Genomic DNA, 16,646 nt, shown 5'->3' on the forward strand with positions numbered 1-16,646 from the left:
ATGAGAACCAAGGGAAAAGAGTAGCACAGGCTGCAGGAAGCTGTTGGCCAGTGGCCCTCCTCCCACCACCTCTTTTTCCAGAGGAAAGAGAATTTTAACTTCATGGGTTTTGACTTTTTTTTCTAATCTATACAGATTTCAAAGAAGGAGGTAGAGCTTCTCCTGGGGTTAACTGGCACATGGCAAGAGCGTGATTATGAACAGGCCTTTAAGGAACTATGATGAAAAAGATATAAAAAGTGAAATTATTGATGAGAAAAGTGACACTGGAAGTGTAGCAGCTGGAGGAGTCAGCCCTGAAAATATTTGTTTTGCTTCACATAATCATGTGCAGCATTGCTTTATCTGTGTGGTCAACAAGGGGCCCAAGTCCTGGCTTCAGAGCATCCCCATATTCTGAGCTGAAGGTCTGTGACAGCTGGGGAGTGGAGAAAAGTCTGAAATAAATTTGCACTGTATTTATCTTGTTTTGAATGACTACCTGCTTCATTGCAATTGGTAAAGAGCACAGAAGTTCTGTTTATTAGCACAGCTCCAGCAGACTGAATCTCCCAATGGCTATGGTGATAATATTGCAGTTTCTTTGAAACACTATTCTAATTCTTTGAGGGAATATTTATTTCAGAATAGATGAGTCTTTACCTTATTTATTGTGTTCTGAAGCACACCTTGAAATGCAACACTGAACACAGATTTCTGTTTGGTTTAAGGGAAAAAATTTCTTCATCAAGCATTTACTTTCAGAGTGAAACCTTAGCATTTTATTTTTTATATATCTGGTCAATCACTGATTTGTTTTTACTTTTTTATTTTTCCTGTTCGTCCCACTGGACATATCACAGGCCTCTAAAAAGTGTGTAATCTTATAAAGTGTTAAACAGAATTCTTAGTTTTCAAACCAGTCAGCTAGTTGATCTGATAAATAGATTACATGAATTTACTTCTGGAAAAACAGTTTGCTTAGCACTTGAGTGCCAGTTTGCATAACAAAATTGTAACTAATGCCTGATTATTATTTTTTCTGATTTGATACCATAGACTAATAGAACAATCCAGGCTGAAAGGGATCTCAGAGGGTCATCTCACCCACCCCCCTGCTCAGAGCAGGGTCAGGTTGGGATCAGGTTGCTGGAACTTTATGCAGTCTTAAAAACCTCCAAAGATTTTAACACAATTGTATGAACTCTATGGGCAATCCTTTCCAACACTTGACTGTCCTCATGGTGAAAAGAATTTTCCTCATATCTTGTTGAAACCTCTCTTTTTTCAGTTTATGTCCAATATCAGCCCTCCTCTCTCTGCTGGATTGGGGTTCATGTAACTAAGGGCTGTGACAAATAAACCTTTTAATTGTCAGTACATCTGCATGTGCTAGGAAGGACAACTGCAATATCCTTCAGGGTCTGAGGCAGGGAATCTAAAAAAATGTATTTGCTCTTTATGTGCTGTATTAAAAGATGAAAACTCATCCTTGTATGTAAGGAAAACAGAGTTTCAATGAAGATCTGACCGAGAGACAGGAGAGCAGTTTTCCTATAAAAGCTGTTCTTTCATTACAAAGACTATTGTAAGCTAAACATTTATGATATATTTTCTTTCCAAGGAACTTTTTCAATCTCCCTGAGCATACTGAAGTCATTATATAGTTACTAGAGATGCTTTGTACAGATCAGCTTACTACAGGTTACAGTTCTGCAGGAGATTAAAAATGATGGGCTGGTAGATATCCTTCTAAAAATACTCTTTTAAGTAATATGTATCTGCATTTCCCAACCTTAGAAGAACATAGACAACAGCAAAGGAAGTACAGCAAATAATTGAGGGCAAATGATATGTAACAATGTGAACTTTTACCACTGTATTTATTTAAATGAATGGAAATGTCAAAATGTGAAAGCAAAGCACTCCAGTTTATTCACATATTTTACATTCAAAGGACCAGGAGATTTCTTTAGGTTTTTTTTTGAAAAATAGACTACTCTTTTTTCAAAAACTTGACACAGGCATGGAACATACCTAATGAAGCCTATCACTGCAGTGCATAAAATGAAAACCTTGTGCATAAGGAAAAAAGATAAAAACCAAAGTTGACCACTAATAAAAAAAAGATTTCCTTTAATATAAATAAAATTCAGACTAGTGCTTTATTTTAACAGACAACACAACAGTGGGATTTATTAACAACTACATATTTACAGTGCCTCACTGGCAAAAATACTGGGCTTCATCTGAGATCCTAGGACACTTCCTGAGAAGGCAATGTGGACAGGAAATTGCTCAGCACTTCCCATAATTTGGGTGCTAAAAGGGTGAAATTAAAGCATATTTTTCAAATAAGTCAGATGCCATGGTGGAAGAACGGTTGATGCATTGTGTTTATGCTCTGATCTGCCAAACTTGCGCCTTGGTACTCCCTTTGATTTTAGTGGTTCTATTCATACTCTTAAGGTTAAGTGCAGGATTGATTCAAACCCGGGAGCCTCAGAGGAAGACAACTGCTTGACTCAAAGATGCTGTGAGAAAACTGCTGTAGTTGGAATTTTACATGGTACAGAGCCACATTACCTTGAATTCAAATCCGTCTTCTTCTGCATGGGTGATTTCTACCACTTTAATTTGATCCTACAAAGTCTGGGTTCCAACCATCTATGAAGTGACAAACCTGTGAAAGCATCTTCTTCCCACAGCCTCCAAAATCATAGTGCCAGTTAAGCAGATCTCAGTCTTTTTGGCAATTAAATAAAACGAGAACCAGACCTTTTTCAAAGTATTCACAAAATAATCTTTCAGTTATAAAATGACTGTCCCACCATTCTTGTATCAGATCTGACCTCAGCTCTTTAGATCTAAACAGTTCTTTAGAAGTTATAAAAATAAAGGATTGATTAATATACAAATATATATTTCAGAGTGATAAGAGAATAATATTAAACAAATTCCTTTTTTAATCTACTTTAAATTAAAAGAAATGTTTTCAAAAGTCTAGGCTGAAACAGATCTTTATCTATTGACTCTTTAATGGAACCCATTCCCCACAGATGGTCACATACAACTTAATCTATGAAGTTTTTTACTACAAAAGAATGGTGAATATGTTTCCACTAGCAAAGCACTTCATAAAATCTGCTGTGCCAGTTGGTTTTTGGTATCTTGCTTTCAAGAATTGCAGATATTTTTTAATATTAGAAACAAAACCTCAGTCATGAGGTCTTGAGATTCTTTAGAAATTTCTTTCCCTTTTCTTTATTAATATTTGTTTTGTAATGATCCAGTTTGTTTTGTATACTGTTAGTATACAGAATAATATAGATGTTCTGCACGAATGCACATGTATGTACAAAACCAGCAATTCAGTTAAGAGATATGCCTGCTCACTGGGTCATTTCAAACTTTCAAAATACCATATTTTGCAGTAATATCCATAACACCATGTAAGTTTCTTCTTTCTTCTGCTGAGATGCTTTTGGGTGTTTTCCTTCCCTTTATCTCAAACAGCCGAAACAGCAAGGAACATTTTTGAACAATCTATAATACTCCTCCTGAATCTGAAATAAAAATATTGAATTCAATTATGAAATAGATTTATTAATAGGTCTATATGTCTTTGAACTCATTTTGTACTGCTCTTGCCACTAGATATTTTAAGGTGGGACTGACATTTACTTTTGGACAGACCACTGAAGAAAGTATCATCTCAGGCTAGTGTGGGTGTATCTTGCTGCTAATTGAAAATACTGGAAGTTTTATTGCACACATTATTATTTCATCAGGTTAATGACACTGTAACCAGTTTTACAGTTAAAATCCCCATTTCCCCATGTTTCATACTTCAGTTTTAAAACTGGACAAAATGTGTGAGAACATAAAAACTGGGCAGAGGTTCTGCCTCCACTGAAGACAGAAGCTCAGCTTCAGGGAGGTGGACAGTGCAGGGACATGGGACTGAGTCACTTCCCACAAGGAGTACAATACTTACCTTCCTAGACAGCACACAAAGAAATATGAAGATGAACATCCCCTGGAATGCATTGAAGATTGTAAAGAGATAGGCAGTAACCACAGACCCTTGGACCACATGGAGGACCCCAAAAATCCAGGTAGCCCCAAGGAGGAACAGGAGAGCAAGGGCACCACGGGCACAGGATCTGGACAGGAAGAAAACATTGTGAACAACACACAGGCACATGCTACTGTCCTTTCCCTCCACTTTGGGTGGGGAGTGCTGCCTTGGAAATTCTTTCACAGCTGCCAAGGCGTGAGAAGTGCAAGTGCAGGGGCTGCTCTTCAGGGTGTGCTGTAGCACTGTAGCATGAACAAAGTCACACAATCACTTCGGAAGAGCAGAGGAGTAAAACTAGAGGGCCTCAAAACACTGGCTTCTTTAATCTTCAGCTATGTTTTCTCTGGTGTACTGCAGCACCATATGATTTGATTTAAATCTACTGTTAGTGTAATTCCCCAAGGAAAAACATATGTCTGTTATGAAGCATTCCCCCACTTTTCCTCCTCCCCCCTATCTTCCTCAAAAAAATAACCCAGAAAAATGTTCAGTATGCTCTTAGGTCAGTGCATGTGCATGACATCAAAGGATTCCCAGGCTGCCTCTCAGGTTCACTGCAGAGGACGGTGCCAGTTATAAAACCAGGCTCTTTTAAAAATTCTGTCTCTTGAAAAAAAAAAAGGAAATTGTTTTTAGAACACAAGTATTCTCAAATAGTTCCTGGGTCAGCATATTGATGCCTTAAAATTGTAGGAACTGATTGGCTACAATTTTTTTCCAAGATGCTGTAGAGCCCTGCTCACAGACTTGCACAAATTACAGCATGTTGTCTTGGAAATGAAACCACTGATTACTTTCTTATTCATTCTCAGCTCAGTCATTGCAGGACTTCCTTTGAACAGCAGAAATTTTTAGCACTGTTCCCCTGAAAATTAATAAGTTTCAACTTCATTAGAAACAGGTCACCACATGAAGCTATGAAAGGTGAGGAATAAGAGAAAGTAATCAATAAAACAATTGCTAAATCTTAACTATAAATCTAGTGCAATGCATTGAAACTGCAGGAGTGTTCCTAAGCAACACAAACAATAAGTTGTTTTCAATGTTCCCTGTAGTACACTTCAGCTTTTCCTGCACAAACGGTTTTCAAGGTCCCTATAAATCAGTTTTAAAGAGAGTGAGTTGACGGAAAAATCATAGCAGCATGCAAAGTAATGAATCTGCTCCATCCCCCCAGTGCCACAGAAGCATAATGTCCTACTGCAGACTTTTCCCAAGTAATGTGAATGGCTCCAATCTCTTATCACTTGCTACTTCAAGGCAAATATTTTGGTCCCATTTCAGACATAGATTTGAATTCTGCTTTGGCTTGCATAGAAGCTGTGGAAAATACTTAAGAAAAAAGGACAATTACATTAACTTTGCCATCAGCCTTTACCCTCTGGTTGATATGGGCCACTTGTTTTCTTTGTGCATCTTTCACACACACCCTATCAAACAAGGTATGACTCAGTGGGAATAATGACTGCAAAACTGATGCCCAAATATATATAAGGGTAATAACAGAAAAAAAAATTCTTTTTCTACAAATCTCAGGATATTAAACTGTTACTTTTGAATACTCATTATCATCTCTGTCTGTATTTAAACCTACAGAAACAAGGTAGAATTTGTACTGAATGGCAAACTTACCTTATATTTTCATAACAGCTGACTTCTGGCTTTAACATTGCAGTGTGTCGAAATACTTTATAAATAATCACTCCAAAAGCCAACAAATTAACCTGGGGGGAGCGAAGAACAAAACTTTTCGTTCAAACCAGGATACCTTTAAATGCCAATAACTGTTAAATGTTTAAATGAAACAAGTCAGATAAAATTTCTGTGTATCTGAAATCCACAGAATCCCATGCCAGGAGGGGAAAAAACCCACCCAGTTCTGATTCACTTCTATTAAAAAAATATTAGCCCTGAAATAAATATTGATCAAACAGGGATGTAACCCTACCTTATCTCAACAGTATCATTACCAACAGTCTGCAAATGTTTATTGATTCTATTGGTAAATCTCTTCGATTTCCTGCTGAGATTATTTTTCCTGAGTGGAGATGAAGGAAAGGAAAGGAAAGGAAAGGAAAGGAAAGGAAAGGAAAGGAAAGGAAAGGAAAGGAAAGGAAAGGAAAGGAAAGGAAAGGAAAGGAAAGGAAAGGAAAGGAAAGGAAAGGAAAGGAAAGGAAAGGAATTTAAAAAAAGGAAAGAGAAATTTAGAAACTCCTAAAAAACCCTCTCCCCTATGGGTTTTCTATTGTTCTGTATCGTACTGATCTCAAAATGTGTGTCTTTTGTTGCTAAATAACATTAATAACATCATACATTTTGAGGTCTTTGGGGTGTGGAAACTTTCAAGTGAGAGAAAAGTCTTAGAGGCTTACACAAATAATTTTAAACATCTAGCTTTTACTGAAAGGCATCTTGCTGTGTATCTTTTATGGTTTTTTTCATAGATGAATAGTTTTGGTATTTTTTCCTTAATTTTTTACAATGGCATCGCTTGATTTGAGTTTGAAACAAAGAAAAACAACTAAAATAAGCAATTTTGCAAATGATGCTCAGTTGTGATTCTGATGCTTTCTTGCCTCGGCTAGGTTTCACTGATCTTTCAGTTAAATTTATACTGCATTCCTTTAAAAAGGTGGAAGGTTGCCTTCTTAATTTGCAGCATTTAACATCAGAATATATTAAAAATATTAGTAAATAAACCAGATTTTAGCTGTGTTTTATTCAGGTACTATTTGTAAGTCTTTGGTTGCAATCCCTTGGTCAGTTCCTGTGGGCTTCCAGCTGTAGAATGAATAGAATTAATGCCTTCCCTAAGCTGTTTCTCCAGAAAGACTGTATGGTTTTTCCCTGCTTCTTATTCTTTAAAAGAAAAAAACAAACCAAACCAAAAACCCAACCCTCCCCAAAAAAAGTCTCTGGAATAAAAACAAAAAGCTGTTGGAGCACAGCTCCACTTGAAAAGGAATCACTTTCATTTGTTAACACTCATAAGGTATGTCTTTAGAACATTTTTCTTGTGTCAAGGCAGGAGTATCTAATATTAAAGCAGTCTCTGCTTTAATTAGCTGCATGCTCATAGTTTAATGCAGCATAATATATTTACAATTTCATAAGACAGGAGATAGAGCTGATGAGCAGTTTTGGGAATTAATCCTTCATTGAATACCTTGTACTAGTGCTGATCATGAGAGATATTCTGAAGCTCCTTATATTTAAAATTGTAATCTATGATATCTCCTAAACCAGCAATTTTTCAAAGTTAATTATGAGTCAGTCAGCAGTTGTGGATAATTATATGCAGACTTACTTTTTATTTTATATTTGTTGGTGAATAATATATCAAATAACTTCATGCATACACTGTAATCTGCATAACTCACCTAATGTACTTATTAATTTGAAAAAAGTAGCGGGAAATGTGATCAAAGTACCAGAAGTATGGAGAACACACTGCAACTTCTTTAGAAACTGCCAGAAATAGTTTCTGTGAGAAGCTCCATGGGCCAACCCCCCTTTCTCACAAAAGCAGATGCAGAAGTGGCAAGGTTTTGCTGAGCAAGGATGGGGTGGGCAGCAGGCTCCATTTCTCCTTGTCCCAGTGGGGCTCCTTTGCACAAATACTATTTGCACTGTCCGTTTCACAGGATAATAGGATTTGGCCTCCTGCATTAAAGTAATACCCATTAACTGTGATCTTTTCATTCACCAACCCATTGGAATGGGAATAATCTGTTTGTATCAGGGGAACAGGAGAGGTTAACACCAGCTTCTTGGAGTCAGCTGCCAGAACACAATTATTGTACAATATGTCTCAGGTAGCCTCACAGGAGGTAGTGTTACAGGATAATGAGGGTGAACTTAACTTCTGAAACACTTGGTCGTTTCCAAGATTTATTAAAGTCTTAAGTCAGTCTTTGCCCCATTTTTAAGCACTCCATTAATAAAAAATTTCTATAGCAAAGTGAAAGCACATAGACTGGCTGTATACAATGCTTCAACCTAAGTTAGAAACCTCTGGAACTGCATTTTGTCCTTTGAGGGGGGATGCAATGGATAACAGCAAAGTTGTAGCAACTACTCTGTGACACAGAAATGAAGCAAAACAAGAGGGAGAACAATAGCATGAACTCATGGGTAAATCCAGGAGGAAAAAAACTAGCTAATGTAAACAATGTGTCAAGTGTGGCCTTTGGAGAAAACTGGTAATCCAATAGATATCCCAAAAGGTATCCTAAACTTAATGCATCCTGCTTCAATCTGATACTCTGCATGTTCTTTTCTATGAACATACCAATGGCCTCTATTTCTGGGAAATGTAAAGTAAAAAGTTCATATTGGATGGCAGGACTGAGTATGAACACTAATAAGTTGAACTCATTAGGACTAAAGGGGAAATAGAACTGATATCCCCAAAGAGCCTTATGTGCTCCAACAAATGGAATGAGAAGTCAAATACCTTAAAATGCCTAGCCAAAGGTACAAGCACTTAAGACATTTGAATTTGTATCCAAAACTGAGTTTCAAACAAGCAGAAATTGAAGTAATAGGCTGCAGAAGTAATCTAAAATACAGATGTACACAAGAAGTCCTGTGTACACCTCAGATTTTCTGTCTGAGAGAGAGGGGCTTCTGGATGAGAGACACTAAAACATCTAAAAAGTTTCGATTGCTCCTTACAGCCAAATATTGTTTTATACTTACTTTGGTTGTAATCATGTGTTTTCATTTTAGTAATTAAACCGCAGTGTTAAGATCTTGTTGACTAAAGCTTCACTGGCACTATAATTAAGACTGCCTTGAGGTGACAGGCAAGGTGAATGAGAAGGAAGTGGCAAACATAAGGCATGCTGTCCCCGGAGAGGGAGAGGCTGGAGCGGAGCAGGATGTGCAGGCAGCTGTGACACCGAGCTCAGGACAGGCTCTGCACAGGGCCAGCCTGGGGACAGGTTCCCTGAATAATGAGCACAGTTAGTCTGCAGCTCGGGGCAGAGCCGGGGCGTGAGGGGCTGTGGCACGGCCGCAGCTTTATCGAGTGAATAACGATGTTACAGCGTGACACGGCTCTGCTGCCTTTGTTTGCAGCGCTATTACATGGCTGAGCAGGCACAGAAACTGCTGTGTCCTGAGAGGGGCTGCTCGGCCAGTCTGATAGACTAGAGGGGAATTGCATTGATTCCAAGCCCTGAACGGAATAATTTTTTTGTATTTTATTTATTTAACAAACCACCCCAGACTGCTATTGGGCAAACAGTGCACTCAGTCCTTATCATTTTACAAAGAAAACCTCTGACTTTCTCCCTACCAGGGCAATTCTCTGAAGTGCTGAGCATCCTCAGCTCTGCCTCCTCTGCAATTCAGTGAGAATCATGATTCACTCATCATTGCTCAGGTGCACTACAGGACTAATTTTAATAATTAATCTATTCCTTTTTTTTTTTTTTAAGTGGTTAATCAAAGTCAAGGACTGATACAGAAAAAGCCTCCACTCACAGCATCTTCAGGGAATCAAGTCTCCCTAAAGATATTTGTAAAAGTATTTTTAGCATTCTTAAATTCTAGAAATGTTGTGGTATATTTATGAACAAATGAAAAACTTAAAATATATTTGTGAGAAATAGACAATGAACAAGAGCTATTATTAGGATGTCCATGAAATCAGGATTCTGTAGATATAGGCAACTACATTTATATAGCTGTATAACCCTGGATAATCTCTAAGGAGATACAAACCCAGGAGCTGGGTTGTATTGTACACCTGAGATGGAGTTTAAAGGAAGGATGGTAAGTGTTATATCTCTCTCTGGGACATCACATATGAAAAGAGTCAGAAGGATTTAGGGTTTTGGAGTGAATTCTGGCCCCATTAAGCTAATATGCAGAATGCCAGTTAAATAGTAAAACTCCTATTGCCACCAGCATTGTCAAGGCTTTCTCACTGCACACCACAGAGAATGGCAGCCCCAAGACATTCACAGGCAACAGTGGACACTGCTGCAGGTTTTAGCACTTAGTGTGTCATGGATGCACACTGTGGTAAAGAGCAGGACAGTGATATTTTCCTGCTGCTGTTTTGGGATCTCCATGTTACAGTTCCCATGTTCAGAACTGTGATGTTGCTGGGTTAGGTCCAGCAGGCACACAAGGGAGAGTTCAGAGCAATCTGGAGTGGTACAACTCCTAGAATCAGATCTGACCCACAGCACTGATCTGGATAATGTCCTCTTGCAGGAGAGAAAAAGCAATTTAGAATTCAAAGAAATTTACTGGTGCTCTCCTAATCCTCTGGTCAACAACAGGGAGGCCTTGCCAAAGGAATTAGCCCAGGGAGCTCTGTTCAATCAATCATATGTATTTTAGAATAGGATGGGAAAAGCAGTGTATGGAGCTAACCTACCTCCACCTACATCTAGGATATCCCTGAAAGTCTGCTTGCAGATTAGCATCCCTCCCTCTGTCTCCTTGCTACCTGAGCAGGTGCTTCTGCAAGGAAGGAAAGCTGGGCATGGACAGAGCAAGATGCTGCTGCTCTGGCTGCCACTCCTATCAGGTCTGGGACTGCCCCAGCAGAGAGAACTGAGGAACAATCTCATCTATTGTCTAAGCAAATTACCGACTTCTCTGTGGATAGCTAGTATTTTAGAAACTAAATAATAATAGAAGAACGAGCATGTAGGTCCTAAAATCCTAAATGTTCCAGGCTGCTGGAGTTCTGCTAATAGCACATTGCCTAGCAACAGCTACATTTAAAATAGGTCCTTAATTCCACTCTGAAATGTAGCTATTTTACATATTGGAAGAGTATTGTTGTGTTCTGTCCTCAAGTAAATATGATGTTAGTGCATCACACTGCGTGAGACTCTCCCTGTGTAGATACAGAATGGTATTTATTGTTAGTTGAACACTGAATAGGATGAGCTACACAAAATTTAATAAAACTTGCAAATAAAAATATTTGCACTCATGTTGAAGAGCTGTAATTTCTTTCATAATTAATTACAATTAAATTGTAAGAAACTGAGTGAAGTGATCTATCATCATTTTGCCCCATCAAGGTAGCTGAAAGCTGTCAAATTTGACAACTAAGACATCTTTTTTCCTTCTTCCCCCCCCTTCCTTTTTTAAAGGAAGACAAAGAGCACTTGAAAGCTCAGAGGGGAATGGTCTGTCTTTCATGGCAGTAGCTCAGTTAGCACCTGGACTTGTGGAGAAATTAAATGGATCAGGACAGGGCATTCAAAAAAATTTCATCCAATACTTTTTTTCTTGAAAAATGTCAGTTCATTAGCACTAAAAGACATTTACTGTTTCAGACTGTGTTTTCACCAGGAAACGCTTCCTGACTAGGACAGCTTTTCTGAATAAAACCAGAAAGGACACTCCTGAACAATGAAAATCCCTGTGGACAGCATATTTATACAGGATGTTGGAGACATGGGGCACAATTTTCTGTTTTACTTAATATTCAGACTTGGCTATGACCCTTGGTTTCTTCAGCTCTGTATAGTTATTCACTGCTACTGGTACTGCTGGATCTATTCCATGCCATATAAATAATTAAATATTCACTGGAGCAGAAAGACCTGGATTTCCCTCACCCCCCAGTTCCTCGTCCAGGATTGTCTAAAGGCAGTTTTGTTTTTTAAACACTGCTGCAATTTTTTTATATGAGGCTGAGGGTTTGAGAGTATTTCCAATGCACATTATTTATAGAATGAAAAAGGAATTAGTAATTTCATGTATGATATCTTTGTGTAAAAAGATACACCCCAGCCTTTCAAAAGTTATTAAAACATTTCAAATACCAGCCTTTAAAGGCTCTCTAGTGTTACAAAGAAGAGAAGGTATAAGAAAGAAGCAGCTAATTCTAAAGACTCAGACATACTAGTTCTGATTCAGTCTGAGCACTTTACATTCAAACTTCAAAAATGAAACCCCCAAATCATTCCCTTTTCCTTTCTTAGTCTCTGTCTCAATAATTGATGAAACCATCTATATGCTGATGTCAGATCTCACAAAAAAAGAATGAGAAAATTTCTCCTGCTGCTCTCTTAGGCATATACTTGAATTTTTTACATATATCATATTGAATTTGGCTCTTTCAAAAAATGTCTGAAGTTCAGAGCAGCTGTATCTGTATCAGTCTGTACAATGACCCTCATTACGAGTGTTTGAATTAATGAGCTTGTGATGGTCTGGGTTCTGCCAGGGAGAGCAATCCATTTCTGCCTCTCTGGCTGGATGGCTGATGGCTGGGCGAAAGCGGCGGCGTTCAGTGGGTCATCGTTACTGCAGCCCGGGAGAACGGAATTAAGTTATTAACAATACAACCGTTTAAGCTTCAAAATGAAAATGTATGCTGTATTAATTGCATAAAATTGGACACAAGCTGGCAGTCAAACAGTCAGGGTTTGTCTCCTGACTGATTTATCTCATTACCATGTCCCCAGTGAATATATCTTCTTGAAAGCTTTAAGTATACAACAGCAGTCTTATCTGGGAGTAGGAAATGGAACAAAAACATTAATGAACCTCCTTTAGGCTGTATTTTTGGGAAATATTTTCAATTATTCAGGGGTAGAATTTTATGCTTCTAAGATTTTAATGATTTCACTTGTTTTAAAAGTTAAAACATAGCCAAATGAGTTTATTACAAATCCTGACTTGGGGAAAAAAAAAGTTCACATAGGATTGCTTTTTATTTATGAATACTTCAAAGTTTTCTTTTACATACTTCAAGCTATAGATTTAGACTCAATTAGCTGTTTCCTTTATATTTTTAGAACACTTAAAAGAAGACATAAATAAATAAATAAATGGCGTTTCCATGCTTTTCATCAGGGTAAACAGCTTTGCAGACTTGTGGATTCAATGTTATTTCTTATTGGATTGCAAAACCAAACACATTATTTACTGTCAGCTCTGCAGCCAAGGGCAGGAGGGATGGAACAACAGAGTTGTACCTGACCTCAGCCATAAATGTTACTCCAGTTAGATCCAGTGGTAGGACTGGGGTCTATTTGCTCACAGTGTAAATAATCCCTAGGTTTACTCTTCTTTTCCAAGAAGCTTTTGAGAAGGTGCATTGTCTTCTGAGTTGGGAGTGACACAAGCCAGGCTGTTTAATGAACTGATTCAAGGTGCATCAAAAAACTCAGACTACACATTGCTCCTATCCCTATGGTTTCCTTGCATACACAGAAACCTTTCCTAGGCTGCATCTGGAGCCTCGTGCAGGAACCCTGCAGGAGTTTTACACAGCAAAGAGGAGTGAAATAGTTGTATATAATCTTTTAGTACAACTAACTTCAGTGACTGGATGAGCTACCAGGAAGGAGAAAGCATCAGGAGCATGACTGAGATGTGAAGTCTGAGAACAAGCTGTATTTTCAGTTTTGGAGGTGTGAATATTTGTCAGAAAGCTATCCATACCTTCCACAATTTGCCAAATCCTCTTGAGGATTTGGCCTTTTGCTCTTTCAGAACTATCTGTGATTCTGTTGTGGATATGGTCCCAAAATCCCATGGTGGGATTTATTCAAAACCACAAAAACTTATTTTAGTGTCCAAGTGAGATTTCCAAGCACAGTGCTCCTATGCAATTACTGTTGTGAATTAAATTCAGCTCTCTAAATGCCTGTCAGGGTTGAATCAAAGGGGCAGTAGGATAGTGGAAGAAAATCTGATTCAAGTGAGATGTCATGTGGATGAAGTCATTATGTAATTGCTAAGAAAGTCCAAAAGACATCATCAGTCTATGGTAACCATCTAAAGCAAACCAATGGTGTCCTTTCAGTGAACAATTTAGGGTAAGCATATATGTTTATAGTAATTGTGCTTAGAACAAGGCATATAACAGAACCACCAAGAAGATATGAAAGAACTAAAAAACCCTAAAATACAAAACAACAAAACCAAGCTATTTCAGTCAGTTGTGTGGCTTTCCTGAAAAAAAACCAAAAAACCACAAAAGCTGATTATACATGGATCCATTAAAATAGTGGTCACAGTATGTCTTTCTAGAACTGAAGGAGGATGTGTGCGACATTAATCTGCTCTGAGCTGTGGAACATCTCAGGAAATCTGCAGCCAGCTGGCACATGCAGGTGCTCTTCCCCTTTCCCTTGACATCCACCTGTGCTCCCTCCCCTGCTGTGTCTGCTTGGCTCACTCTGGGTGACAGGGGACACGCTTGAGTTTTGAGTCTAGTGTCCTTCCAGGGACTGCAAGGGAGAACTTCATATACTTCTTTCTTATAGAACTACTAAGTTGATTTTTTTAAAAAACAAACACTTTTGTTTGGAGCATCCTTCATGGACCCTTCAGCCTTATGTAATGAATTTGTTACTATGCAATAACATAGGATCAAGTAATTTTTCTAATTACATTACTCTAAAATGACTAATGGACATACCCTCTTTTTTCTAAGTATTTCCAGGGACCATAGAATTGGGGCTTTAATGGCAGAGAGAAGGAAGATAAAACCTTGATTCATGAGAAAGCTCTGGTCTTGCTGAGAAATTGCATCCATTGGGTTTGGCAATATGAATGCTGTTGATCCTGTCCACTGAACAGGGCAAGTATTTTCTGACTCAGTTGTTATTTAGCACAGCAGGTATTGTTGCTGAACAGCACTGTGGTTTAAACTAATCTGTTTCAAGCAAAGTTGCAGACTCGGTCTTTAATGCCACTATATAATTAATTCTCTCCACTTTATCCACAATGGCATAAGAAATGCCATGGAGACACCTTTAACTGAAGCCACTGAGAGGCTAATGAAAAGGGGACTATTACTCTTTAAGAAGAATAATAAAGGCATTGCTAGTCCCAGTAGGAATTTATTTCCACTAAAAAGGCAGGCTGAGAAATAACAGTAGATATAAAAAAATGTTTTAAACAGCTATTTTCTGAAAAAACACACAGTTACCGGTGGAGTATATCTTTCACATCTATCTAAGAAACATAACTAAGCATTTATCACAAAAAAACCCATTGCATTTTTCAGAGCATAAATATTCACTGAAAAATATGAGATGGTGCTATGTTTTGTTGTGGAAGTCAGAGGTCAAGCAACATTTTTGATAATAATTCTTAGAATATCAAGAAATGTCAGGAATACTTATTGTGCAATGTTTCACTAAAGAACAGGGATAATAAAGTGAGGACACCCAAAGAGAGAGCGGACTTGACATCACTGTGATGTGACTCACCTCAGAGGGGCTGCTTTTTGCTTTTCTTTTCTTTTTTTTTTTAATGGTAACAATGGTCTGTCAGACCATGTTCTTTATTGAAGCTTGGGAAAATGTAATATCTCAGATTCTTTGAATATTTATTTTTTAGAAAAAATATGTTCAGTTTGAATAGTCTAGATTAAGTACATGAAATTTGTGAGTATATGGGAAAACAGCACAGTAATGGATTTGCCAGGAATTCTTCTGCATTGATTGCAGCAGTATTACTAATCCTGAATCAACCTAAGTGTACAGAACTGAATAAGTATTAGAGCTGTCCTTTAAGATTTGATAAATGCACTAATCCATTAATTTTACCTTTTTTTGTTGAATAAATTATTTGAAAAATAATGGTAAAATTCATCAAATAAATTATCTGATGAATGTATTTTTTAAGTAATCGACTAGCTCTAATGAATATGCAGGCAGTTCCTTAATGAAAAGCATTACTCTACTGCTAGCCTGCTTTCATCACTCATATGTCACTTTTTTGCATTTTGCAACTGCAATCTGTATATTTTATTCATTTACCCATTCATTTATATAGGAAAGGTTCAAACCAGTATGGTTAATCAATCACTGAAGTTCTTAGAATACTTTTGCTTTACAGTTGATTATTCACTATATTTATTAAAAAAGAGCTTGGATTTTCTGGGGACACCACTCCCAAGAATTATTCTTGGCTTGTACGTTCTAAGTCAAGTGCGCAAGAATGCTCTGAAAATTGCAGGGTTCATGTATAAGCCATTTTTATAGTTGTAAACACTACAATTACCAATTGTTTCAAGAACCTGGAACTTGAAGCCAAGCCAGACCCTTCAAAGTCCCTAAAAACACTCATTAGAGGGGTAAAACAAGGAATAGTGTGCAGGAGCTACCTCCTCACTGCACAGCTCTGGGATGTTTGGATAAAAGCCACAGAGAGGATTATTTGGATGATGTTCAATTTTGGAAATGTTCCAACTTCAAAGAGCAAGTCTGTATTTTTTATTACAGAGGTGATCTCAACAAATGATAGTGATAGATTTATACTGTCAAATGGCAAATTGTACCTATTAATGTTACAACACGTCACACTTCTGAGTCCTGGTTCCTCACAGAGGTGTGCCAATTTATTGTGACAGTGACAGTAGGTACAACAGTCAAGTCTGCATGACTCTGTCGATACTGTAAAGGCACAAATCATGTTTTCATGGGTGACTTTGAACTTGCTGCACAAAGCTCAGATGAACATATTTGATGGGAGAACATTGTGGGAGACAGGTATATTAGAAGGGTTGGCTAGAGCTGCACTTGGAATAGCAGCGATTCTTTTCCAAATTTTCCTTTTAATGTCTCATAGACTTTCATAACTGCAG

At 37.8% G+C, this 16,646-nt stretch overlaps 1 protein-coding gene across 1 annotated transcript in view; it reads right to left on the reverse strand.

The window, feature by feature from the left end:
• Positions 1-1,831: 1,831 nt before the first annotated feature.
• ADGRL4 (adhesion G protein-coupled receptor L4) overlaps positions 1,832-16,646 on the reverse strand; it is a 72,663-nt gene continuing 57,848 nt past the window's right edge. Inside the window, exons 14-16 of the mRNA XM_066555570.1 lie at positions 5,693-5,784; positions 3,977-4,145; positions 1,832-3,545 (exon numbers count right to left, since the gene is read on the reverse strand). Coding sequence (XP_066411667.1) covers positions 3,483-3,545; positions 3,977-4,145; positions 5,693-5,784 — 324 coding nt within the window. The 3' untranslated portion in view covers positions 1,832-3,482. The remainder of the gene's footprint in view (positions 3,546-3,976; positions 4,146-5,692; positions 5,785-16,646) is intronic.

This window comes from Molothrus aeneus, chromosome 9, assembly GCF_037042795.1.
Source record: "Molothrus aeneus isolate 106 chromosome 9, BPBGC_Maene_1.0, whole genome shotgun sequence".
Lineage (NCBI taxonomy): Eukaryota > Metazoa > Chordata > Aves > Passeriformes > Icteridae > Molothrus > Molothrus aeneus.